Source organism: Oncorhynchus tshawytscha, linkage group LG19 (genome assembly GCF_018296145.1).
Source record: "Oncorhynchus tshawytscha isolate Ot180627B linkage group LG19, Otsh_v2.0, whole genome shotgun sequence".
Classification (NCBI taxonomy): Eukaryota; Metazoa; Chordata; class Actinopteri; order Salmoniformes; family Salmonidae; genus Oncorhynchus; species Oncorhynchus tshawytscha.
The window spans coordinates 24751777-24777923 of NC_056447.1; the positions used below are offsets into that span (position 1 = coordinate 24751777).

A 26147-nucleotide genomic window follows, 5' to 3' on the forward strand; every position below is an offset into this window, starting at 1 on the left:
GTGACAGGTGAGTAGATGTGTGAGGAGGAACTACAAGCACAATGTGATGGCCGGGGAAGATATTTGGTGACGCACACACGGTACCATGTGATCTAATCGAGCATACAGTCATCGAGTAACCGGAACAGAAAAAGCAGTTAGCAATAACTAGTATTTGGACAAATACAGCACGCGGCCCAAGTAAGTAACATTTTTGGAAGAACTATTCCCCGACCATGCCGACTGATACAAAAAGGGTACGTGGCCCAGAAGTGTCTCAAAGTCCATCTCTCTTTCTGTGTAAAAACGCGGTAAAGAAGTCCACCGCTGCCAACGACGCCAGGGTAGATGGCAGGCAGCGTGGTCAAGTGGATGTCCGTTCAGTTTTTGTCCGATGTGGGCTGATAAGTCAAGCCAAAGGTTCAGCTTACATTGAAGCTGGGAACACGAAGCTCATCTGCTGTGTGTATGGACCCAGAGAGACTGAGCGCAAGGATGAGACCGATATGAAATCCGGAAGACTGATTACTGACATGAGATTTGCCCCATTCTCTTGTCGAGAGAGAGGCTCGTGGATTCAAGGTAGCGATGAAAAGGATCTGTCACTGATGCTGTTGGAGAGCCTGAGGCCAGGAGTGTGCTTGCAGAAGTATCCTCGCTCTCAGATTGAAGTAAATGTAATGGTCCTTGAAAACGACGGCGCCGTCCTGGCACATGCAGTCACCTGTGCGTCAATGGCGCTGGCGGACGCAGGTATAGAGATGTACGATCTGGTTCTTGGATGCTCAATCCGTCAGGAAGGTGCCACATACCTTATCGACCCTACCCTTCTGGAGGAAAATGGATACAACTTGGCCTCAGGATCCAGGGAGAATTTGGGAAGCCTGACAGTTGCATTTCTGCCCAGCCTGAACCAGATTTCTGGACTACAATCGGATGGCGAGATGGGCGAGGACACCCTGACTGGGGATGTGCGCACATGCATTGAGGGGTGTTTCAAACTCTACCCTGTCATTCAGCAAGCACTGTCCAAGGCAGTACGAAGAAAAGCACCACCATCAGAGAGCTGAGAGACTGAAATGTGTTGCATGATGATCTCTAGTTCAGGCAGCTGATCATCTAGGCTTGATGTGCATTCCTGGTAATACACCTGTGTCCCCTGTGGACTGGCTCGTACATAAAGCATCCTCCATTCAGGCTGTGAAGGCATAATTTTTCTCAACTAGCTTTAATGGCGACAAGGCCTTTTACCACAACCATTTTCAGATTATTGGACAAATTATGATGTTTCATAAAGAAAGAACGCATATAATTCCCCCTTTTTTTGATCCACTTCTCACCATTAAAGCTAGTTAAGGAGGAAAATGAAGCCTTTGCAGCCTGGAGGATGCTTTTATGAATGAGCAGGTCCATGGGGGACACGAGTGTATTACTGGGAATGCACATCAAGCCATGATAGTGTGCTAGAACTGCACTATCGACTGCCTAGGTTAGATGAAAAAATATGTTTTGTAGAAATAAGAAAAAAGTCAGTCATAACATTTGTCCATTTTTAATGTTTTGACATGTCAGACTCCATGCATAGATTTAAAAAATAAATCATTTATTAAGGTAAGACATGTTTCACAAGTATGAAATTATTAAGAACAGAATGCATATCTAAGCCACAGCGGTGTACAATATCATCAAATCAAGCCTTATCTATATGGCACATTCCAGACATTGAATGCAACGCAATGTGCTTTACAGGATAAAAAAATAAAAAATGTAACTATGAAAATAAACACTGAAATATTTACTACACATCAAACAAGTTTAAAAATTTTTTTTAAAAGGAATGACACAAACTAAAACGCACCCTAAGGCAAAGCAAAAAATATGTTTTATGATCGCTTTAAAATATATGTCCACAGTTTTGGCCCCCTCAGGTTCTCTGGCAGGCTATTCCAGAGGCTGGGGGCATAATAACTAAAGGATGCCTCCATGCTTCTTGGTCCTAGGCAATATGTGCTTCTAAATAGTGTGCTATATCCTGTAAATACTGTAAGAGTACAGTTACTTTTTTCTCACAAATAGTCTTCGGACTCTAACAATAGTTTTGGAATTAGAGGCCCACCTTTCTTTGCTAATCTTAACTACTTTGGACAAGGTAAAAAAAAAAATAGAATAATATGAAAAACCATCCTGTTATTTTGCACCTCACTTTTATATTGCATTCACAGGGATATGTTTACATAAAAAATATACCTATGAAATATATACGTTCTTAATTCACAGCTAATCTGTCTCGCACAATCAAAGTGGCAATCCCCTTAACATCCCTCAGTCTGTCTGCATCAAAGTCAACCATCAGTTTTCTCAGGCCAGCACGGGTGGGCTTGAAGGACAACTTGACCTTCACATCTTCACCTGGGCCAATGTTGCCTCTGTAGGAGAAAATAAAGCATGGTTCTCTTAACTCAGCCTTGGTATGATCCTCGAATGTAAATTGTGGTTCAAATCAAACTATTTTCCACATGCACCGAATACAACAAGTACAGATTTTACAGTGAAATGCTTACTTACAAGCCCTTAACCAAAAGTGCAGTTCAAGAATAAGAAAGTATTTACCAAGTAGACTAAAATAAAAAGTAATAATAAGTAACAATAACGAGACTATATACAGGGGGCACCAGTACTGAGTCAGGGTACAGGCTAGTTGAGGTAATCTGTACATGTAGGTGGGGGCGAAGTGACTATGCATAGGTAACAAACAAACAGCGAGTATTTTTTATTTTATTTAACCAGGTAGGCCATTTACAACTGCGACCTGGCCAAGATAAAGCAAAGCAGTGCGACACAAACAACACAGTTACACATGGAATAAACAAACATACAGTCAATAACAATAGAAAAAAGTCTATATACAGTGTGTGCAAATGGCGAGAGGAGGTAAGGCAATAAATAGGCCATAGTGGCAAAGTAATTACAATTTTGCAAATGAACACTGGAGTGATAGATGTGCAAGTAGAAATACTGGTGTGCAAATGAGCAAAAAAGTAAATAAAAACAATGAGGGATGAGGTAGGTAGATTGGATGGGCTATTTACAGATGGGCTGTGTACAGCTGCAGCGATCGGTTAGCTGCTCAGATAGCTGATGTTTAATGTTAGTGAAGGAGATATAAGTCTACAACTGCAGTGATTTTTGCAAATAGTTCCAGTCATTGGCAGCAGAGAACTGGAAGGAACGGTGGCCAAAGGAATCGAAAGGGTCAATGATCTGTTTATTAACTTGGCTTTCAAAGACTTTAGAAAGGCAGGGCAGGATGGATATAGGTCTGTAACAGTTTGGGTCTAGAGTGTCACCCAATTTGAAGAGGTATGACCGCGGCAGCTTTCCAATCTTTAGGGATCTCGGGCGATATGAAAGAGAGGTTGAACAGACTGTTAATGGGGGGTTGCAACAATGGCGGCAGATAATTTTAGAAAGAGAGGGTCCAGATTGTGAAGCCCAGCTGATTTGTCCAGATTTTGCAGCTCTTTTAGGACATCTGCTATCTGGATTTGGGTGAAGGAGAAGCTGGAGAGGCTTGGTCAAGTAGCTGCGGGGGTGCGGAGCTGTTGGCCGGGGTTGGGGTAGCCAGCAGGAAAGCATGGCCAGCCGTAGAGAAATGCTTATTGAAATTCTCGATTATTGTGGATTTCTCGGTGGTGACAGTGTTTCCTAGCCTCAGTGCTGTGGGCATCTGGGAGGAGGTGCTATTGTTCTCCATGGACTTTACAGTGTTCCAAAACTTTTTGGAGTTAGAGCTACAGGATGCACATTTCTGTTTGAAAAAGCTAGCCTTTGCTTTCCTGACTGACTGCATGTAAATCATCCGGTGGCGATTTTTATGAATACCACTTGCCATGCGGTATCAGAGAAAACAAACTATAACTGGAGTCTGCTACTACACTATGTGTTACTATGTGCTACTACAGTATGTGTTACTATGTGCTACTACAGTATGTACTGCTATGTGCTCCTACACTATGTGTTACTATGTGCTACTACACTGTGCTGCTATTTGCTACTACAGTATGTGTTTCTATGTGCTGCTACACTGTGCTCCTATGTGCTGCTACACTATGTGCTGTTACACTATGTGCTGTAACACCATGTGCTGCTACACTATGTGCTGCTATACGCTGCTACACGCTGCTACACTATGTGCTGCTACACTATGCGCTGCTACACTGCGCTGCTACACTATGCGCTGCTACACTATGCGCTGCTACACTATGTGCTGCTACACTATGCGCTGCTACACTATGTGCTGCTACACTATGTGCTGTAACACTATGTGCTGCAACACTATGTGCTGCTACACTATGTGCTGCTACACTATGTGCTGCTATGCGCTGCTACACTATGTGCTGCTACACTATGTGCTGCTACACTATGTGCTGTAACACTATGTGCTGCTACACTATGTGCTGCTATGCGCTGCTACACTATGTGCTGCTACACTATGTGCTGTAACACTATGTGCTACAACACTATGTGCTGCAACACTATGTGCTGCAACACTATGTGCTGCTACACTATGTGCTGTTATGCGCTGCTACACTATGTGCTGCTACACTATGTGCTGCTATGCGCTGCTACACTATGTGCTGCTACACTATGTGCTGCTACACTATGTGCTGCCAAGTGCTGCTGTGCGCTGCTACACTATGTGCTGCTACACTATGTGCTGCTACACTATGTGCTGCTATGCGCTGCTACACTATGTGCTGCTACACTATGTGCTGCTACACTATGTGCTGCTACGCGCTGCTACACTATGTGCTGCTACACTATGTGCTGCTACACTATGTGCTGCTACACTATGTGCTGCTATGCGCTGCTACACTATGTGCTGCTACACTATGTGCTGCTACACTATGTGCTGCTACACTATGTGCTGCTACACTATGTGCTGCTATGCGCTGCTACACTATGTGCTGCTACACTATGTGCTGCTATGTGCTGCTACACTATGCGCTGCTACACTATGTGCTGCTATGCACTGCTACACTATGTGCTGCTACACTATGTGCTGCTACACTATGTGCTGCTATGCACTGCTACACTATGCGCTGCTACACTATGTGCTGCTACACTATGTGCTGCTTCACTATGTGCTGCTATGCGCTGCTACACTATGTGTTGCTACACTATGTGCTGCTATGCGCTGCTACACTATGTGCTGCTATGCGCTGCTACACTATGTGCTGCTATGCGCTGCTACACTATGTGTTGCTACACTATGTGCTGCTATGCGCTGCTACACTATGTGCTGCTATGCGCTGCTACACTATGTGCTGCTATGCGCTGCTACACTATGTGCTGCTACACTATGTGCTGCTATGCGTTGCTACACTATGTGCTGCTACACTATGTGCTGCTATGTGCTGCTACACTATGTGCTGCTACACTATGTGCTGCCAAGTGCTGCTATGTGCTGCTACACTATGTGCTGCTACACTATGTGCTGCTACACTATGTGCTGCTATGCGCTTCTACACTATGTGCTGCTACACTATGTGCTGCTATGCACTGCTACACTATGCGCTGCTACACTATGCGCTGCTACACTATGTGCTGCTACACTATGTGCTGCCAAGTGCTGCTATGCGCTGCTACACTATGTGCTGCTACACTATGTGCTGCTATGCGCTGCTACACTATGTGCTGCTACACTATGTGCTGCTACGCGCTTCTACACTATGTGCTGCTACACTATGTGCTGCTATGCACTGCTACACTATGCGCTGCTACACTATGCGCTGCTACACTATGTGCTGCTACACTATGTGCTGCTACACTATGTGCTGCTGCACTATGTGCTGCTACACTATGTGCTGCTACACTAATCAGGGCAAGGTGTCTGGTAACATGGCTGAATACAAACAGTGCAGCTATTCCCTCCGCTATCAAACAAGCTAAGCGCCAGTACAGAGACAAAGTAGAATCTCAATTCAACGGCTCAGACACAAGAGGTATGTGGCAGGGTCTACAGTCAATCACGGACTACAGGAAGAAACCCAGCCCAGTCACGGACCAGGATGTCTTGCTCCCAGGCAGACTAAATAACTTTTTTGCCCGCTTTGAGGACAATACAGTGCCACTGACACGGCCTGCAACGGAAACATGCGGTCTCTCCTTCACTGCAGCCGAAGTGAGTAAGACATTTAAACGTGTTAACCCTCGCAAGGCTGCAGGCCCAGACGGCATCCCCAGCCGCGCCCTCAGAGCATGCGCAGACCAGCTGGCCGGTGTGTTTACGGACATATTCAATCAATCCCTATACCAGTCTGCTGTTCCCACATGCTTCAAGAGGGCCACCATTGTTCCTGTTCCCAAGAAAGCTAAGGTAACTGAGCTGAAACGACTACCGCCCCTTGACCCACTCCAATTTGTGCACTCACATCCGTCATCATGAAGTGCTTTGAGCTAGTCAAGGACCATATCACCTCCACCCTGACACCCTTGACCCACTCCAATTTGCTTACCGCCCAAATAGGTCCACAGACGATGCAATCTCAACCACACTGCACACTGCCCTAACCCATCTGGACAAGAGGAATACAGAATGCTGTTCATCGACTACAGCTCAGCATTCAACACCATAGTACCCTCCAAGCTCGTCATCAAGCTCGAGACCCTGGGTCTCGACCCCGCCCTGTGCAACTGGGTACTGCTTCCTGACGGGCCGCCCCCAGGTGGTGAGGGTAGGCAACAACATCTCCTCCCCGCTGATCCTCAACACTGGGTTCCCATGTGTACTCCCTGTTCACCCACGACTGCGTGGCCATGCACGCTCAATCATCAAGTTTGCGGACACACAACAGTGGTGCTTACCAACAACGCTAGGAGGTGAGGGCCCTATGTGGTGTCAGGAAAATAACCTCACACTCAACGTCAACAAAACTAAGGAGATGATTGTGGACTTCAGGAAACAGCAGAGGGAACACCCCCCATCCACATCGATGGAACAGTAGTGGAGAGGGTAGCAAGTTTTACAAACTGAATTGGTACTCACACAGACAGCATGTGAGGAAGGCGCAGCAGCGCCTGCTGAAGAAATTCGGCTTGTCACCAAAAGCACTCACAAACTTCTACAGATGCACAATCGAGAGCACCTGGCGGGCTGTATCACCGCCTGGTATGGCAACTGCACCGCCCCTCAACCGTGTAGTGCTGCACAACGCATCACCGGGGCAAACTACCTGCCCTCCAGGACACCTGATGCTACAGGAAGGCCATAAAGATCATCAAGGACATCAACCACCTATGAGCCACTGCCTGTTCACCCCGCTGCCATCCAGAAGGCGAGGTCACACTATGTGCTGCTCATGCTGGGACCGTGCTGAAAACAGCTTCTGCTCAGACTGTTAAACAGCCACACACTGCTGCTAACACACTACACTTTAATCTGCTACACTATGTGTGCTGCTGCTATGCTGCTCCTGCTGCTACTATGTGCTGCTATGCTGCTACTATGTGCTGCTACACTATGTGCTGCTATGCGCACTATGTGCTGCTACACTATGTGCTGCTACACTATGTGCTGCTATGCGTGCTGCTACATGTGCTATGTGCTGCTACACTATGTGCTGCTACACTGCATGCTCTATATCTGCTGCTATGCGTATCTGCTACACTATGTGCTTACATACTTACTCATATGTATATACTGTACTATGCTGTGCCACACTATGTGCTGCTACACTATGTGCTGCTAATTGTTAGTTGCTACACATGTGCTGCTACACTATGTGTGCTGCTACACTATGTGCTGCTATGCTATGCTGCTACACTATGTGTGTGCTACACTATGTGCTATGCGCACTATGCTATGTGCACTGTGTTACTACACTATGTGCTACTACACTATGTGCTGCTACATGTGTTACACTATGTGCTGCTGCTACACTATGTGCTGCTACACTATGTGCTGTGCTGCTACACTATGCTGCTGCTACTGTGCTGCTATTATGCTGCTACACTATGTGCTGTTACACTATGTGCTACTACACTATGTGCTACTACACTGTGTTACTACACTATGTGCTGATATGTGCTACTACACTATGTGCTACTACGTGCTGCTATGACAGTGCTGCCATAGCATGCTTTTAAATCACACTTGAACAACTATGAGATGACTGTGCTGCTACCAAAAGATGTGGCTGCATCCAGCAGTAATGCTGCTGCTACACACTATGTGCTGCTACACTATGTGCTGCTACACTATGTGCTGTGCTGCTACACTATGTGCTGCTACTATGTGCTGCTGTGCTACACACTATGTGCTGCTATGCGCTGCTACATGTGCTGCTACACTATGTGCTGTGTTACTACACTGTGCTGCTACTACTATGTGCTGCTATGCGCTGCTACACTGTGCTGCTACACTATGTGCTGCTACACTATGTGCTGCTACTGCTATGTGCTGCTACACTATGTGCTGCTACACTATGCGCTGCTACACTATGCGCTGCTACACTATGTGCTGCTATGTGCTGCTACACTATGTGCTGCTATGTGCTATGCTGCTACACTATGCGCTGCTACACTATGCGTGCTGCTATGCGCTGCTACACTATGCGCTATGCTGCTACACTATGCTGCTGCTACACTACCAGGTGCACTGTGTTCTTGCTACACTATGCTGCTACACACTATGCGCTGCTACACTATGCGCTGCTGCTGCTACACTATGTGCTGCTACACTATGTGCTGCTACACTATGTGCTGCTATGCACTGCTACACTATGTGCTGCTACACTATGTGCTGCTACACTATGCGCTGCTACACTATGTGCTGCTACACTATGTGCTGCTATGCGCTGCTACACTATGTGCTGCTACACTATGTGCTGATATGCGCTGCTACACTATGTGCTGCTATGCGCTGCTACACTATGTGCTGCTACACTATGTGCTGGTATGCGTTGCTACACTATGTGCTGCTACACTATGTGCTTCTACACTATGCGCTGCTACACTATGCGCTGCTACACTATGTGCTGCTATACTATGTGTTACTACACTATGTGCTCCTACACTATGTGCTGCTACACTATGTGTTACTATGTGCTGCTACACTGTGTTACTACACTATGTGTTACTATGCGTTGCTACACTATGTGCTGCTACACTGTGCTGCTACACTATGTGTTACTACACTGTGTTACTACACTATGTGTTACTACACTATGTGCTGCTACACTGTGTTACTATGTGCTGCTCCACTATGTGCTGCTACACTGTGCTGCTACAGTATGTGCTACTGTATTATGTGCTACTATGTGCTGTTACACTATGTGCTACTACACTATGTGCTACTACACTGTGTTACTACACTATGTGCTGATATGTGCTACTACACTATGTGCTACTACGTGCTGCTATGACAGTGTGCCATAGCATGTTTCTTTTAAATCACACTTGAACAATATGAGATGACTGACCAAAAGATGAGGTAGGCTAGGTTCATCCAGCAAGAATAATGTTTTTTGTTAGGTTCTTTCTTAGCAAAACAGTCTGGATCATGATTTAATAATAAATTACAGTCTGAACATTCAAAGAATGTTCAGTGTACCCCAGCCTCACGTCAATGACGGGCAGAGAAATAATCCTGTGTTTAGTCTGAGGGTTTATGTTTACATTGGTGTCTCCTGTTGGAGGTTATGTGTGGTAACATTTGGCTTGTGGTCCGGGAGATAGCACTTTACACCTCTATACTTACAGTAATAACATGGCTGTAATACTGATGTAACATTCTCTCTGAACACACTTATTGGCAAACATGCTGACAGTCAATGAAGAATGTGTCCCCTCACATACAACACACAGAGATACTTACGGTGCTTGGAGCTCCCGTGGTGCAGTCAGACCTGCCCCCTCCACTGTGAACACTCCCCCTCTCAGGGTGATAGGCAGGGGATTGGTGAAGCTGATGTGTGCAATTAATTTCCGAGATACAACTGCATCTCCCACTACCTGAAGCAAGAAAATGGACAGTGCAGGCATCATCAGAGGATTATTTCAGTATATCTAAAACAAGCCCCTACAGCATATTTCAACTGCTTTCCCTGCAGAAATGGCCAAACTTGACAATTGTGCAAAGTGCAAACAGTAGCACGCAATTCATCAAGCAATTATTCACCAGCTATTTACAGTTATATACAGTATAGCCTAGTACCTTGACATGGAGCTGTGGCATGCTTAGTGGGATGTTGACCTCTTGCAGAATGACATCGGGCTGGCTGCTGGCCTGGAGCAGTGCTGTGACCCTGATCAGGTTATGCTCAGACACACAGGCCCCATAGTGATCGTACCGTAGACGCATCACTTCCTTATGAGCTATGAGCATAATAGGGATGAGAGGAAAAAGTATGTTATTGTATTCTTTTCACTTCGGTGTGGTATTTTTTGCTCTGTTTACTCGGTTCCTAAAAATACAAGAAACCCAGGGATGTTGTAGGTCAGACTCAACCAGTGCAAGTAAAAAAACAAATCTAACACAGGGACTGATACCAGTTCTGAGTCTTGATTCCTCTCGCCTACGGCACCTATATGGTGTATGTGACAAGCGGAGACCCACCTTTCTGGGCTGGCACGGTCATGCTGGCAGTCCTCCTCTGGCACTCCCCCCTGTGAAGGCTGTTGTAGGTGACTGCGTTGGAGGTCACAGTGAGCTGGGCCGGGGTGTCCTCACCACCCACGTTGTGCACCTCCACTATCACATCAAAGTCTGTCCCCAGGATGGCCTGGGCATGTTTGATCTTCAGCTCCAGCTGCCAAGGTGCCCCATTCAGCTGCGTTATCCGACGTCCTGCCTTCTCATACACCTCACGCTCCTTCCCTGAACCTGGTAGAAAGAAAGGAGGATGTCATACTGTTATATAAAATGTGTTTTTATGTTATGCGTGTGTATATAGTAACACCGTTCCCTTGAGGTATTTGTTGTGTATAACGGTACTGTACTCTGAACTTTCTGTTCAGTTCCCATCTGTGCTAATATTTAAGCAGGTGTGAATATTTGTGCTTAACGAAAGGAAGTGAATACCTTCAGGGTATTTGTAATGTTTAGTGATGTCCTCTCTGTAGTCTCCATACACACTCTTGGTGCTGATGTTTCGGCCCACAGTTTTCTGGTTGAGGGAAACCTGTGAGCGTTGGCCATCTGGGTAGACGATCCAGGTGACCAGGTCTGCGTTCACCTCAGAAAACACGAAGGCTGCATCATACTTCATCCCCACATCACCGTCCCTCACCGCCTTGACTGGACAGGGCCCACAACAGTACACCCCTAAGAGACAAGGGAATGATAGTGGGGGGATTTGAAGAGAGTGAGGCTATGAAGAACCCAATAACAGAGTTTTAAAGGAGCTTTTCCTTAGTAAGACAGACTGATCATGAATATCAAGTGGGGCCGTACCATCACTCCTCTCCTGTGGGGTGGGATCCAGAGCCTGCCACCCATCATAGCCTTTAGGAAGATCCTCCCTGTCCATCCAGGACTCCACCCAGCAATGGTAGTTCCTACACACACAAAGCATTTACAGTATTGATGTGAGGGAGGCCACTATAAAAAAAAAAACGGATGAATGTGCTGACTTTGTCGAGACAGAAATGTAGCTTTTGAGCTTTACCAGATCATGTCCTTCCTGCCTTCAGACACACTCTCCAGCTGCTCATCGTACAGATAGTCCACATTCAGGTTGCCGTCAGTGTCATGGGCAGAGGAGTAGTTTGTAACAGGGCGAGTAGGTATGCCCAGACAGCGAAGAACTGTGGGATGATGGGTGAACGGAAGGAGCAAATAGCAAATAGTCTGTCAAGAATTACAGAGCTGAATATTACTGGAGCCCTAATGAAACGTCAAAGAAAATATAGAGCCAGGGAGTGTTGGAAATTTGTAGTTGAAAAGAAGAGAGCCATCCTGTCTCAGGGCGCTGTATGTGTGCCTCACCTGTGCAGGCTACACCTGAGAACACCCAGCACTGTCCGTATCGCACCCTCTGTGCCCCGGCCTCGCGCCATCGCCTGAGGATGGCCACACTGCCAGTCCAGCGTGTGGGCGACACCCCATCGTCATACTTCCCGTCCCAGCGACCCAACACCACGCCACGGTCATCATTAGCATTCACCTCCACAGATGTAGAGGAAGTAAGTTCATTACTGTGAGATTATTAACTAAATCAAATGTTATTAGTCACATGCACTGAATACAACAGGTGTAGACCTCACAGTGAAATGCTTACTTACGAGCCCCTAACCAACAATGCAGTACAAATAAGAATAAGAAATAAAAGTAACAAGTAATTAAAGAGCAGCAGTAAAATAACAAAAGCGAGACTATATACAGGGGATTACCGATACAGAGTCAATATGCGGGTCACCGGTTAGATTGATTGATGTAATATGTACATGTAGGTAGAGTTATTACAGTGACTATGCATAGATGATAACAACAGAGAGCAGCAGCGGTGTAAAAGAGGGGGGGGCAATGCAAGTAGACTGGGTAGCCATTTGATTAGATATTCAGTAGTCTTATGGGTTGGAGGTAAAAGCTGTTTAGAAGCCTCTTGGACCTAGACTTGGCCCTCCGGAACCGCTTGCCGTGCGGTAGCAGAGAGAACAGTCTATGACTAGGGTGGCTGGAGTCTTTGGCATTTTTTAGAGCCTTCCTCTGACACCGCCTGGTATAGAGGTCTTGGATGGCAGAAAGCTTTGCCCCCGTGATGTACTGGGCAGTACGCACTACCCTCTGTAAACAGTTGCCATACCAGGCAGTGATGCAACCATTCAGGATGCTCTTGATGGTGCAGCTGTAGAACCTGGTGTGCTTGGACCATGTTAGTTTGTTGGTGATGTGGACACCAAGGAACTTGAAGCTGCTCCACTACAGGCCCGTCGATGAGAATGGGGGTGTGCTTGATCCTCTTTCTCCTACAGTCCACAATCATCTCCTTAGTCTTGATCACGTTGAGGGAGAGTTTGTTGTCCTGGCACCACACGGCCAGGTCTCTGACCACCTCCCTATATGCGGTCTCGTCGTTGTCGGTGATCAGGCCTACCACTGTTGTGTTATCGGCAAACTCAATGATGGTGTTGTAGTCATGCCTGGCCGTGCAGTCTAGAGTGAACAGGGAGTACAGGAGGGGACTGAGCACACACCCCCGATGAGCCCCTGTGTTGAGGACCACCTGGGGGAAGCCCGTCAGGAAGTCCAGGGTCCAGTTGCAAAGGAAGGTGTTTAGTCCCAGGGTCCATAGCTTAGTGATGAACTTTGAGGGCACTATGGTGTTGAATGCTGAGCTGTAGTCAATGAACAGCATTCTCACATAGGTGTACTCTTTTTCCAGGTGGGAAAGGGCAGTGTGGAGTGCATTAGAGATTGCATCATCTGTGGATTTGTTAGGGCTGTATGCAAATTGGAGAGGGTTTAGGGTTTCTGGGATAATGGTGTTGATGTGAGCCACGACCAGCCTTTCAAAGCACTTCATGGCTATGGCAGCTCTAGCCTTTAGCTCAGTGCGGATGTTGACTGTAATCCATGGCTTCTGGTTGGGGTAGTTACGTATGGTCACTGTGGGGATGACGTCATCGATGCACTTATTGATGAAGCCAATGACTGATGTGGTGTGCTCCTCAATGCCATTGGAAGAATCCCGGAACATATTCCAGTCTGTGCAAGCAAAACAGTCCTGTAGCTTAGCGTCTGCTTCATCTGACCATTTTTTTACTGATCGAGTCACTGGTGCTTCCTGCTTTAATTTTTGCTTGTAAGCAGGAATCAGGAGGATAGAATTATGGTAAGATTTGCCAAATGGAGGGCGGGGGAGAGCTTTGTGTGCATTTCTGTGTGTGGACTAAAGGTGGTCCAGAATTATTTTCCTTCTGGTTGCACATTTAACATGCTGATAGAAATTTGGTGAGTCCTATTTAAGTTTCCATGCATTAAAGTCCCCGGCCACTAGGAGCGCCGCCACTGGGTGAGTGTTTTCCTGTTTGCTTATGGCGGAATACAGCTCATTGAGTGCGCTCTTACTGCCAGCCTCAGTCTGTGGTGGTATGTAGATAGCTACGAAAAATACAGAAAACTCTCTTGGTAAATATTGTGGTCTACAGCTTATGTATCTCAGGTGAGCAAAACCTCAAGACTTCCTTAGATATTGTGCAACAGCTGTTATTTACAAAATACATAGTCCGCCAAACCCCTTGTCTTACCAGACGCCGCTGTTCTAACCTGCCGATACAACGTATAACCAGCCAGCTGTATGTTGATAATGTCGTCGTTCAGCCACGACTCCGTGAAGCATAGGATATTGCAGTTTTGAATGTCCCGTTGGTAGTTTAATCTTCTGCGTAGGTCATCAATTTTATTTTCCAAAGATTGCACGTTTGCTAGCCGAATGGAAGCCAGAGGGGGTTTATTCGACCTCCTACGAATTCTCAGAAGGCAGCCCGCCCTCCCGCCCCTTTTTCTCCGCCTTAACGCAAATGATGGGGATCTGTGCCTGTTCCCGGGAAAGCAGTATACCATTCACGTCGGACTCGTTAAAGGAAAAAATTATTCTGCCAGTTCATGGTGAGAAATCACAGTTCTGATAAGAGATGGTAGCAGAAATATAATGTACAAAATAAGTTTCAAAAATGCAAAAAAAACTAACGCAAAAAAACAAACAAAAAACACAATTGGATAGGAACACGTAAAATGTCAGCCTTCTTCTCCGGCGCCATCTATTCCCCTAGATGTAGAAATAATTACTTTATATGGTGAACCTTACCATTGCAGTAATTGTCCTGCTCACATACACTGGATCTGCTCGGTTTGCTGTGTCAATCTCTGGGTTTTTCAGTGCAGCAGGTGAATTGTTCAGGATTTCAAAACAGATATCCACCACATCTTGTTCAAACTATGAAAAATGATATGTTAAAATATTATGAGAACACATTGAGCTCATTATGAGGTATGCACATCTCAAACCAGTGACTGTGAATATGTACTTTCCTCCTCACTAGATGGAGACAATCAGCCATGCAGGCTGTCTGTCCGTCTCTCAATGTCTATGTGACTATGTCTCTCTCTCTGAAATGAGACCAACCCTGGATTTTCACATAGCCAGGGTAGAAATGCCTTACATCCACCAAAGACATTTCTTCAGCCAGCTGAGGCACTGTGACAATTCACACAGGCCATCATCAAGCCATCAGACTCACCAGAAACTACTGGCTGCCAACACCCTCCCACATGCCCTGTTGTTTATCTTTCTGTTTGAAAAAATGCCTCAGCTAGAACAGTGATTTAGGCAACACAACACTGAGTTCTTGTTCTCAGTGGATCGATGGGTTGTGATCAAAAGATTTGCACTCTATATATCAATTTTGTCTCAGGTGGGTTAGCTGTCCATCCTTCAGAGGTGTGCTGTTTGCTACCTGTCCAAAGTTCCAGGGCAGTGAGGAGATCTGGTCCCAGGAGCCCTGGTAAAGGAGGCCATTTTCATTCAGGATGTATTCCTCTAGCAGCTCCTCATCAGGGAGGTACACAGAGTCAGCTGGGGGGACCCAGCAGAGGAAAGACTGAGTGAGAAAACATATGGGGCAACAGCAATCATATTGATTTGATATTGTATCACATAACTGACAAAATGTTGAGCTCAAACGTATTTAAAAGTAAACACAGGGGGAGACAGACTGAGACAAACACACAGAAGTAGAAGTTGAGTCCCCTGACTCTGACCTCCAAAGAGTGCAAAAGTAATGAATACCGATGACACCTTCCTGAGCCCTTATTGGTTCCCCTCACCAAAAGAGCAAATAAAACAGGGCCGTTTCAACTGATTCTACTAATTTGTGTGTTTATGTGTCAGAGCTCACCTTTGCACCAGGGATTGAAGAGCAGGTAGAAGGTCTCTGGTGTGGTCTGCTCCAGGATGTGTCCATCAGGGGAGAGGAGCAGCAATGTCACGCTGTAGATTCCCACAGGGGTGTCAGCTGGGCTGTGGACCGTCAGCAGCACCTCATTCTGAGCCCTCTGCTGGCGGAACCACCACTTGTCACGGCCAGCACGGGCATCCAAAACCTTCACCACCACCTCACTCTCCTTACCTAAACACGCAAACAAACAAAAACTCATATACAGTCAGTCAAAGCTATTTTACCAGACCATTTTCGTTTTATATCTGTCAATCATAACTGACTCCTCCTCCCACTGTGCAATAGTGTCCAATCTATAGCTGACTCAAGCTTATGGTCCTTGGCATTGAGTTGCTCACCCAGATGCAGGATCATGGCTAGTTTGTGGTTAGGGGGCAGGGGTGTGAAGCACTGCAGAGCGAGGGAGAAGGGCTGCCCCCTACGAACCAGCAGCCTTTCCAGGTCCATTTCCCCTGTACGATGGGCATGGTTGTTCACCTGGCAACGCAGGTCCATTCTCATGAATACACCTGGAACACAATAAAAGAAAGAACATAGGGCACAGTCACTTCTACTGTGTAGTTAGGAATAATGAGTTCATGAGGGAATCTTGGTGGTAACCAGGCCATACAGTAATTGGTAGATATTCATATTTCTAGACAGATCTCTATTTTATTCATATCAATCACAATGGTCCCATGTTGTACAGGTCAAACAACAGAAAGGTCAGCCAAGTCATCAATTGGAGCCTGACTATCGTTATGAGTCAGCAAGTCAAGGACCCCACTTCATATTTATAGAAGCAACTGTATGTAGGCAACTCCATTTAAGCATGATGTACTGTGTGAAAACATTAGAGATTGAGATTTTGGCAATCAATATGTTTTTTTGTGTGTTTTTTTTAGTGTCAGATGTACTCGTGGATACCATTTTTATGTAGCATACCCTAAGGTATCTGTAGACTTCCAGTCATTGCACTGATGATACCCACTGGGCATAGGCGTCAGTTCAACATGTAGTTTTGATTTACATTTGGTTGAGTTGTCAACTAACATGAATTCAACGTGAAATCCACAAAACATTTCATCATGTTATTGGATTTAGGTTAAAAGTTGTGTGAAAAAAAATGAAATGCCCTTAAGGTGATTACTTTTTGCTAATCTATTTTGGCAGGAAATCTTGTGTGCCATGGACTTATAACACACACAGAGACAGACCAACTTTTTCCACTAGGAGAAACACTGATCTACTGTATATTCGGTATAAATTTAGAAATATATACATTTCAGGATAAACTTTCAGATAGCACATCTGCCCATCCTCATATTTTTATGAATAGTGCATACACGCCTGTATTGGTCTCGTACTCTCCTGGTATGCATTGCTTAAATTAGAATGAGGCATCTCGACACACTGCTGTGAATTCATACGGCAGCACATTTTATTTATATGGTAGCACATTTTATTTATATGGTAGCACATTTTTCACAGATATGGAAACTGCAAGTAATATTTGTCTCCTCTACTTCAGAGAGCACTATCAATGGGTTGAAAAAGCAGTGTGATAATGATAAATCACTCACCGTTTTGGTCAGCCATTTTCCAGTCTTTGTTGTGAATATCTCCTCCTTTTCTTCTCTGCCGTGTTACCTCCTTTTATGATAAGTTTGACTCCTCTTGTGCCTTTTCAAACAGCTCTGAAGGTGTATGCCTCACTTTTCTACCACTGTCCCCACCAGGACCCCATATTTATACTGGAGAGGAATGGCCCCATTCCTGTGCTCCAACACACGCTCACACACACCTCCCATTCACTATCCTTTCTGACCTCTGACATCACACTCTGTGGAGATCCAGAACAAAGGTGTGCTCACAGTCAGTCTCTCTGTGTGTGTGTTCGTCATGCGCGCCCATGTGTGTCTCTGCCTACTTCAATATTTTACTTCAATACTGAAAGAGAGCCCAGGTATTTACTATAGTTTGTGTCAGCCGTCTGCCCCTCTGATACAAGTTCAGACACTGGGTTTTTTGTTCAGCAGATGGGTTCAGGGAATAGGGCACACTTTGACTAATCCAGCAGTATTGCAGTAAATGTTCTGCATCATATACAATTTCCTGTTTCACAGTCTCTATGGCACGTACATGGGCACTTTTTTCTTTCTGGATGGGCCAGTCACAACTTAGAGAACAAACAAGTTGAATATGTTTACAGCATGATATACTACTTAAGAGGGAAAATATGATTTTGTTCCAGGGTTTTACTTCATATGTATTGGTGTCCAGGACATTTACTGGAGCTCGGTCCATTTTTCCTTGCACATGGTATAGCAATTTAATCAACATAATATATGCTTCATCATTTGTTGAGTCATCTAGACTGGAGACGTGTCCCAATGTTGAAGAATACTAGTGAAAGCAGAAGGGGTATTTCTACTGAAATGTATGGTATTGAAATACACTTTATTTAACCTGGTAGGCCAGTTGAGAACAAGTTCTCATTAACAACTGCAACCTGGCCAAGATAAAGCAAAGCGAAAAAAACAACACAGAGTTACAACATGGGATAAACAAACGTACAGTCAATAACACAATAGAAAATCTGTATACAGTGTGTGCAAATTAAGTAAGGAGGTAAGGCAATATATTGGCCATAGTGGAAAAGTAATTACAATTGAGTGGAGTGATAGATGTGTGGAGTGGAGTGATAGATGTGCAGATGAGGATGTGCAAGTAGAAATACTGATGTGCAAAAGAGCAGAAAAAACAAATATGGGGAAAAGATAGGTAGTAGATTGGATGGGCTATTTACAGATGGGCTGTGTACAGCTGCAGCGATCGGTAAGCTGCTCTGACAGCCGATGCTTGAAGTTAGTGAGGGAGATATAAGTCTCCAACTTCAGCGATTTTTGCAATTTGTTCCAGTCATTGGCAGTAGATAACTGGAAGGAAGGCGGCCAAAGTAGGTGTTGGCTTTGGGGATGACCAGTAAAATCTACCTGCGGAGCGTGTGCTACGGGTGGGTGTTGCTATGGTGACCAGTGAGCTGAGATAAGGCGGAGCTTTACCTAGCAAAAACTTATAGATGACCTGGAGCCAGTGGGTTTGGCAGCGAATATGTAGCGAGGACCAGCCAACAAGAGCATACAGTTCGCAGTGGTGGGTGGTATATGGGGCTTTGGTGACAAAACAGATGGCACTGTGATAGACTGCATCCAATTTGCTTAGTAGAGTGTTGGAGGCTATTTTGTAAATGACATCGCCAAAGTCGAGGATCGGCAGGATAGTCAGTTTTACGAGGGTATGTTTAGCAGCATGAGTGAAGGAGGCTTTGTTGAGAAATAGGAAGTCTGTTCTAGATTTAATTTTGGATTGGAGATGTTTAATATGAGTCTGGAAGGATAGTTTACAGTAGCCAGACACCTAGGTATTTTTAGTTGTCCACATATTCTAAGTCAGAAGTGTCCAGAGTAGTGATGCTAGTGGGTGCGGGCAGCGATCGGTTGAAGCGCATGCATTTAGTTTTACTAGCGTTTAAGAGCAGTTGGAGGCCATGGAAGGAGTGTTGTATGGCATTGAAGCTCGTTTGGAGGTTTGTTAACACCGTGTCCAAAGAAGGGCCAGATGTATACAGAATGGTGTCGTCTGCGTAGAGGTGGATCGGGGAATCACCCGCAGCAAGCGCGACATCGTTGATATATACAAAGAAAAGAGTCGACCTGAGAATTGAACCCTGTGGCACCCCTATAGAGACTGCCAGAGGTCCGGACAACAGGCCCTCTGATTTGAGACACTGAACTCTGTCTGAGAAGTAGTTAGTGAACCAGGCGAGGCAGTCATTAGAGAAACCAAGGCTGTTGAGTCTGGTTGCGACAATGGCGGTGGATAATTTTAGGAAGAGAGGGTCCAGATTGTGAAGCCCAGCTGATTTGTAGGGATCCAGATTCTCTTTCAGGACATCCGCTATCTGGATTTGGGTGAAGGAGAAGCGGGGGGGGGATAGTGAAAAGCCTTTCCAGAAGAGTGGAGGCTGTTATAGCAGCAGAGGGGACCAACTCCGTATTAAGGCCCATGATTTTGGAAAGAGATGTTTGACGAGCAGGTGTTCACATACTTTTGGTAATGTAGTGTATCATATCATCTGTCGAGACTGACTACTTCAATGACACGTCATGAGGGTCAACTCCCAAAGTTCAAGTCGAGTATCATGTTATAATATTTGTGAGACTTGATTCAAATCCAAGTCATGGGATTCAAGTCCACAATTCTATTACTAATATAGCTACAATACAGTAATAGATCATAAATACAAGTACTTTCTGAGTGTGTACATGCTCAACTATCAGCAGATATTAGGCTATGTGAAGTTACAATTTGTGAGAATTGGAATGATGAATGTGTAAGAGGTATGTGTGTTTGCCAGCCGGACCGTGTATAACAAAGTCATAATCCCATAGGGGAGTAAGGAGACACACCAAAAGGGATACAATATGAGGGATCTTTCTTCATCACCATGACAGCATCATACCCTCTTGCTACAGTGTGTGACATATTTAGTTAACTCTCAGTGACTGTAAATAAGAGGCCTCTGGTATTTCCTGAGTGGAAAGAGGAAGAAACAATAACCTCTCAAATAATTTTGATGGCAGCAGATTATCACCATGCTGTTACATTGCTTGGGTGGTGCTTGCTTTTTCTGACACACAGAAGCCCCTCTGTCCAGCTTACACAGGGGGCAAACAAGTGTGTCAAACACTAAACTGAGGAATGCTGTGACAGTCAGGTTTCGGGAAAATGGCCCACAGGACTTCTTCCTCATAGCACCTATGTGACAAGCTTCTTGACAGTTGACCAGTATGACAAGTCACACTATGTCTCTCTCTTCTTGGGAGCTCAGGGAGGATATGAGAACAAGATGACAGGCTGTAAAGGTCAAGTCTGGGGTAGAGTGATGATTTACAAGAAAATATTTTTGATACACTTTTTCGTAACAGGTTAGGCGAACTTACGCAGCAGGTTAGCAGAATTAACGTAGCAGGTTCGGAGACTGAGGTTAAGGTTAGGAAAAGGGTTAGAGTTAGCGAAATTGCTATCCTCACCTGCTACGAAAATCACAGCGTATCGAAAGGGGGGTGAAAGTGTGTGTCCTGATGATATACAGTCAGCCAGAAGGCTGAGGTATCAGCCAAGTTTGAATAAAATAACCACTGATCCGAATGTCCACACAGGGAGAGTTACTCTCCACAGACTGCCACTGAAATAATAAGCATCTTTCATCCTCTTCTTCACGCTTCAATGCTGAGACATAAATACTCTCCTCCTGACAGAGCGGGTGCATTTTTGGAACATAGCCAGTCCTACCTGGGGACTGAGGCAGCATTGCTGCATGTGGGCTGGCTATGTACTGTAAATCAAGTACAATTTTATTGGTCACATATACATATTTAGCAGAGGTTATTGCGGGTGTATAGACACAGCAGGGCAGGGACAGCCCAGATCAGGGGTCTCCAATCCTGCTCCTGGAGAGTTACAGTCCTGTAGGTTTTCGCTCCAAACCCAGTTGTAATTAACCTGGTACAGTTTATCAACCAGCTAAATATTAGAATCAGGCGTGCTAGATCAGGGTTGGAGTGAAAACCTACATGATAGTAGCTCTCCAGGAAAAGGGTTGTAGAGGCCTGGCCCAGATTGAGTGACTCCCTGAAATTACACCCCATGTAAGTCATGAATCCCCTCTTTCACTACACAAGACAACGTAGAAGGACAGTGAATCAGACACCTCAGTCAACATGTACACAGACTCTGAACAAGAGATTTAGAGCTGTCTGTGGTCTTCAGGAGGTCTTGTTCTTGATCCTTCCTTCTCCTGCGGAGGCAGCTGTAACACTTGGTGTGCAGACATCTCCATCAACACAGGCTGAGTGTGTGCTGCAGTGATGCCAGGAGGAAGTCACAGAATTGAGACAGAAACTTCTGCCCAGTGCTCAACCCCTCCACAGTAAAAACACTGTCCTGGGCTTCCTTCCAGCATTCAGAACAGCAGTGTGTGTGTGGAGCGAGACACCCTCCCGACGGACCTGCACCGAGAGAACCCATGCCAAAAGGACCTACACCCATACCCCAACCAGCTGAGACCACCCCATACAAACCCCGGCCACACCCTATATAGCCCCCCCCTTGATCAGACCTATGCCCCTTCTTCCACCCCCATGGCCTCTGCAGCAAGGACCTCAACATGACAGCCGCACATATGCCAGGCCGTGAGAAGAGCAAGAGGCCCAAACCCCACTAATGCACCCCACAAAGCCCCATCTTGCGACTTATGTATCAGATGCTCAACAAGCTCTGCTCACACCTTCTGTAATGGGCCGGGCCTAAACCACACGAAAACAACACTAGACACAATGGAACACAAAGCTTTTACTATGTCATCCTGGAATATACAAGGACTGAGGTCATCTGCCTTTGGCCTAAAGAGCAGGAACCCAGACTTCATCAAAGAAATTGGAAATACAGACATTGTCATTCTATAAAAAGCATGGTATAGAGGAGACGGAACCACTGATGACCATCCATCAAACAGGGGTATGTTAATTTGGTAGAAGACCTAACCCACTCTATTAAATTAGGCAAACCAGGAACATTTTACATCTGGCTAGAAATGAATAAGGAAATTATCCCAACAGAGGGAAATGTCCTCATGTGTGCTACCTATATCCCCCCAATAGAATCTCCATACTTTAACAATGACAGCTTCTCCATCCTAGAGGGGGAGATCAACCATTTCCAGGCCCAGGGAATGTCCCAGTCTATGATGACCTAAATGCCAGAACTGGACAAGAACCTGACACACTCAGCACACGGGAGACAAACACTTACATGGAGGTGACAATATTCCCTCCCAAATATGCCCCCCCTAGACACAACTATGACAAAACAACCAACAAAAATTGTTCACAACTCCTGCAGCTCAGTCACAAGCTGGGTCTGTACATAGTCAATGGTAGTCTTAGAGGAAACTCCTATGGTAGGTTTCAACTACAGCTCATCCGTTGGCAGTAGTACTGTAGATTACTTTATCACTGACCTCAACCCAGAGTCTCTCAGATGGTTCACGGTCAGTCCACTAACACTCCTATCAGATCACAGCAAAATCACAGTCTACCTGAACAGAACAATAGTCAATCATGAGGCATCAAAGCCCAAGGAAATGCACAATATTAAGAAATGCTGTAGATCAAATTGTATTTGTCACATGTGCCGAATACAACAGCAGTAGACCTTACAGTAAAATGCTTACTTACAAGCCAACAATGCAGTTAAGAAAAATACATTAAAAAATAACAAATAAAGTAACAAATAATTAAAAAGCAGCTGTTACAGCTCTCGTTGGGAGAAGGAGACCAAGGCGCAGCGGGGTAGGCGTACATCGTAATTTTATTGATGACACCAAACAAAATAACAAAGACAAAAAACGAAAGCGCACAGTTCTGTCTGGCTAAGACACTAAACAGAAAACAAGATCCCACAAAACCCAAACGGAAAATGACAACTTATATATGATCCCCAATCAGAGACAACGATAGACAGCTGCCTCTGATTGGGAACCACACTCGGCCAAAACAAAGAAATAGAAAACAGACTTTCCCACCCGAGTCACACCCTGACCTAACCAAACATAGAGAATAATAAGGATCTCTAAGGTCAGGGCGTGACAGCAGCAGTAAAATAACAATAGCGAGACTATATACAGGGGGTACCGGTACAGAGTCAATGTTCGGGGGCACCGGTTAGTCGAGGTAATATATACATGTGGGTAGAGTTATTAAAGTGACTATGCATAGATAATAACAGAGAGTAACAGGAGCATAAAAAAGGGGGGCAAAGCAAGTAGAATGGGTAGCCATTTGTATAGATGTTCAGTAGTCTTATGGCTTGAGGGTAGAAGCTGTTTAGAAGGCTCTTGGACCTAGACTTGGCCCTCCGGTACCGCTTGCTGTGCAGTAGCAGAGAGAACAGTCTATGACTAGGGTGGCTGGAGTCTTCGACAATTGTTAGGGCCTTCCTCTGACACCGCCTGGTATAGAGATTCTGAATGGCAGGAAGTTTGGCCCCAGCGATGTACTGGGCAGTACGCACTACCCTCTGTAGTGCCTTGCGGTCGGAGGCCAAGCAGTTGCAATAGCAAGCAGTGATGCTCTCGATGGTGCAGCTGTATAAATCCTTTTGAGGATCTGAGGACCCATGCCAAATATTTTCAGTCTCCTGAGGGGGAATAGGTTTGGTGTGCCCTCTTCACAACTGCCTTGGTATGCTTGGACCATGTTAGTTTGTTGGCGATGTGGACGCCAAGGAACTTGAAGCTCTCAGCCTGCTCCACTAAAGCCCCGTCAATTAGAATGGTGGCATGCTCGGTCCTCCTTTTCCTGCAGTTCACAATGATCTCCTTAGTCTTGATCACGTTGAGGGAGAGGTTGTTGTCCTGGCCCACACAGCTAGGTCAATGACCTCCTCCTTATATGCTGTCTCGTCGTTGTTGGTGATCATTGGCAAAATTAACAATGGTTTTGGAGTCATGCCTGGCCATGCAGTCATGAGTGAACAGGGAGTACAGGAGGGGACTGAGCACACACCCCTGAGGGGCCCCCGTGTTAAGGATCAGCATGGTGGATGTGTTGTTACCTACCTTTACCACCTGGGGGTGGCACGTCAGGAAGTCCAGGATCCAGTTGCAGAGGGAGGTGTTTAGTCTCAGGGTCCTTAGTTTAGTGATGAGATTTGAGGGCACTATGGTGTTGAATGCAGAGCTGTAGTCAATGAATAACATTCTCAAATAGGTGTTTATTTTGTCCAGGTGTGAAAGGGCAGTGTGGAGTGCAATAGAGATTGCATCATTTTTGGATCTGTTGAGGCGGTATGCAAATTGGAGGGAGTCTAGGGTTTCTGGGATAATGGTGTTGATGTGAGCCATGACCAGCCTTTCAAAGCACTTCATGGCTACAGATGTGAGTGCTATGGGTCGGTAGTCATTTAGGCAGGTTACCTTGGTGTACTTGGGCACAGGGACTATGGTGGTCTGCTTGAAACATTTTGGTATTACAGACTCAGACAGGGAGAGTTTGAAAATGTGAAGACACTTGCCATTTGAACAGCGCATACTCGGGGTACACATCCTAGTAATCCCTCTGGCCCTGCGGCAGTGTGAATGTTGACCTGTTTAAAGGTCTTACTCACATCCACTGTGGACAGCGTGATCATACAGTCGTCCGGAACAGCTGGTGCTCTCATGCATGTTTCAGTGCTACTTGCCTCTAAGCGAGCATATAAGTCATTTAGAGATGAGAGCTGCATTGCTTGCTGTTTGGGGTTTTAGGCTGGGTTTCTGTACAAGTACTTTGTGACATGTGCTTATGTGAAAAAGGCTTTAGAAATTGGATTGATTCATTCATGTCTAGCAGAGAGAGGGAGAAATATCATAGAAAGTTCATCATAAACCTGGACGGGCCCAACACGAATCAATTCTTAGAATATTAGGCACGTTTTCAAATAACCTTTTTAGGGGGTAGGATAATTACAGAGGCAATTTGAATTAACTCCATTTTTACGTGGCAAACAGTGAAAATAATGTTTCATGCCACGAGAGGTACCAAATCCTGGAAAATGGGTTAAGGAACGAAACAGTCCGAAACTGAGAGGTGCCTGATCCTGTTCCGGCAGAACCGGCTCAAATTAAGAAGTGCGACAGACTACTGACCAATGCTGCGGGGAAAAATATATTTAAGACGAAATATCGCTTAACAAGTAGCCGTGCTACATTGTTATTTCCCAGTTCAACAAACAAATAAATGCTATGAGAATTGCACATAAGCTTCCAAGGTGTCTCGCCTGACGGAGGACAAATTAAGAAGATCAAGCTTGCTAGTCACTTAATGTTATTCAAGAGTTTGAAACCACGTGCTAACGTCAGCTAGCTAGCTAATAATTATATGCTAGCTAGCTGCTAACGTTAATTTGCTTCATCTCTCGCTGTTATCCTTGTTTCATTATTCGCCATACTATTGTTACAAAAGTAGTTCGCTGGCTATATTCTCTATAACTTTAACTCGGGTGCATATGTTCATAAGTGCTATCATAGTCAAGTAGAGTAACGTCAGGATGGCCGAGCGGTCTAAGGCGCTGCGTTCAGGTCGCAGTCTCCCCTGGAGGCGTGGGTTCGAATCCCACTTCTGACA

At 45.4% G+C, this 26147-nt stretch overlaps 2 protein-coding genes and 1 non-coding gene across 3 annotated transcripts; 2 read left to right on the forward strand and 1 right to left on the reverse strand.

Moving 5' to 3' along the window:
• Positions 1-1594, forward strand: exosc6 (exosome component 6). The gene has a single exon (XM_024379356.2). It carries the CDS (start codon positions 216-218, stop codon positions 1047-1049), a length of 834 nt encoding a protein of 277 aa, XP_024235124.1. The 5' UTR covers positions 1-215; the 3' UTR covers positions 1050-1594.
• Positions 1595-2245: 651 nt separating this feature from the next.
• On the reverse strand, positions 2246-17517 carry LOC112218511 (protein-glutamine gamma-glutamyltransferase 2-like). Its single transcript, XM_024379354.1, has 13 exons — positions 17502-17517; positions 16278-16448; positions 15880-16110; positions 15439-15557; positions 14790-14918; positions 11969-12146; positions 11649-11787; positions 11435-11538; positions 11063-11305; positions 10598-10864; positions 10196-10356; positions 9857-9993; positions 2246-2405 (listed from the first exon to the last, which is right to left on the reverse strand). Exons 1-13 carry the CDS (start codon positions 17515-17517, stop codon positions 2246-2248), a joined length of 2055 nt encoding a protein of 684 aa, XP_024235122.1.
• Positions 17518-26064: 8547 nt separating this feature from the next.
• On the forward strand, positions 26065-26147 carry trnal-cag. Its single transcript has one exon. It is a non-coding gene; the product is annotated as a tRNA-Leu (tRNA).

Excerpts from the sequence above, each read along its gene's own strand:
- exosc6 (XM_024379356.2), top strand. The coding sequence starts at position 216 with ATGCCGACTGATACAAAAAGGGTACGTGGCCCAGAAGTGTCTCAAAGT.
- LOC112218511 (XM_024379354.1), bottom strand. Across the intron at positions 15,558-15,879 it reads CTTCAATCCCTGGTGCAAAG|CTGACTCTGTGTACCTCCCT; the intron begins GTGAGCTCTGAC and ends GGGTCCCCCCAG. Across the intron at positions 12,147-14,789 it reads GCAGGACAATTACTGCAATG|GTGAATGCTAATGATGACCG; the intron begins GTAAGGTTCACC and ends ACATCTGTGGAG.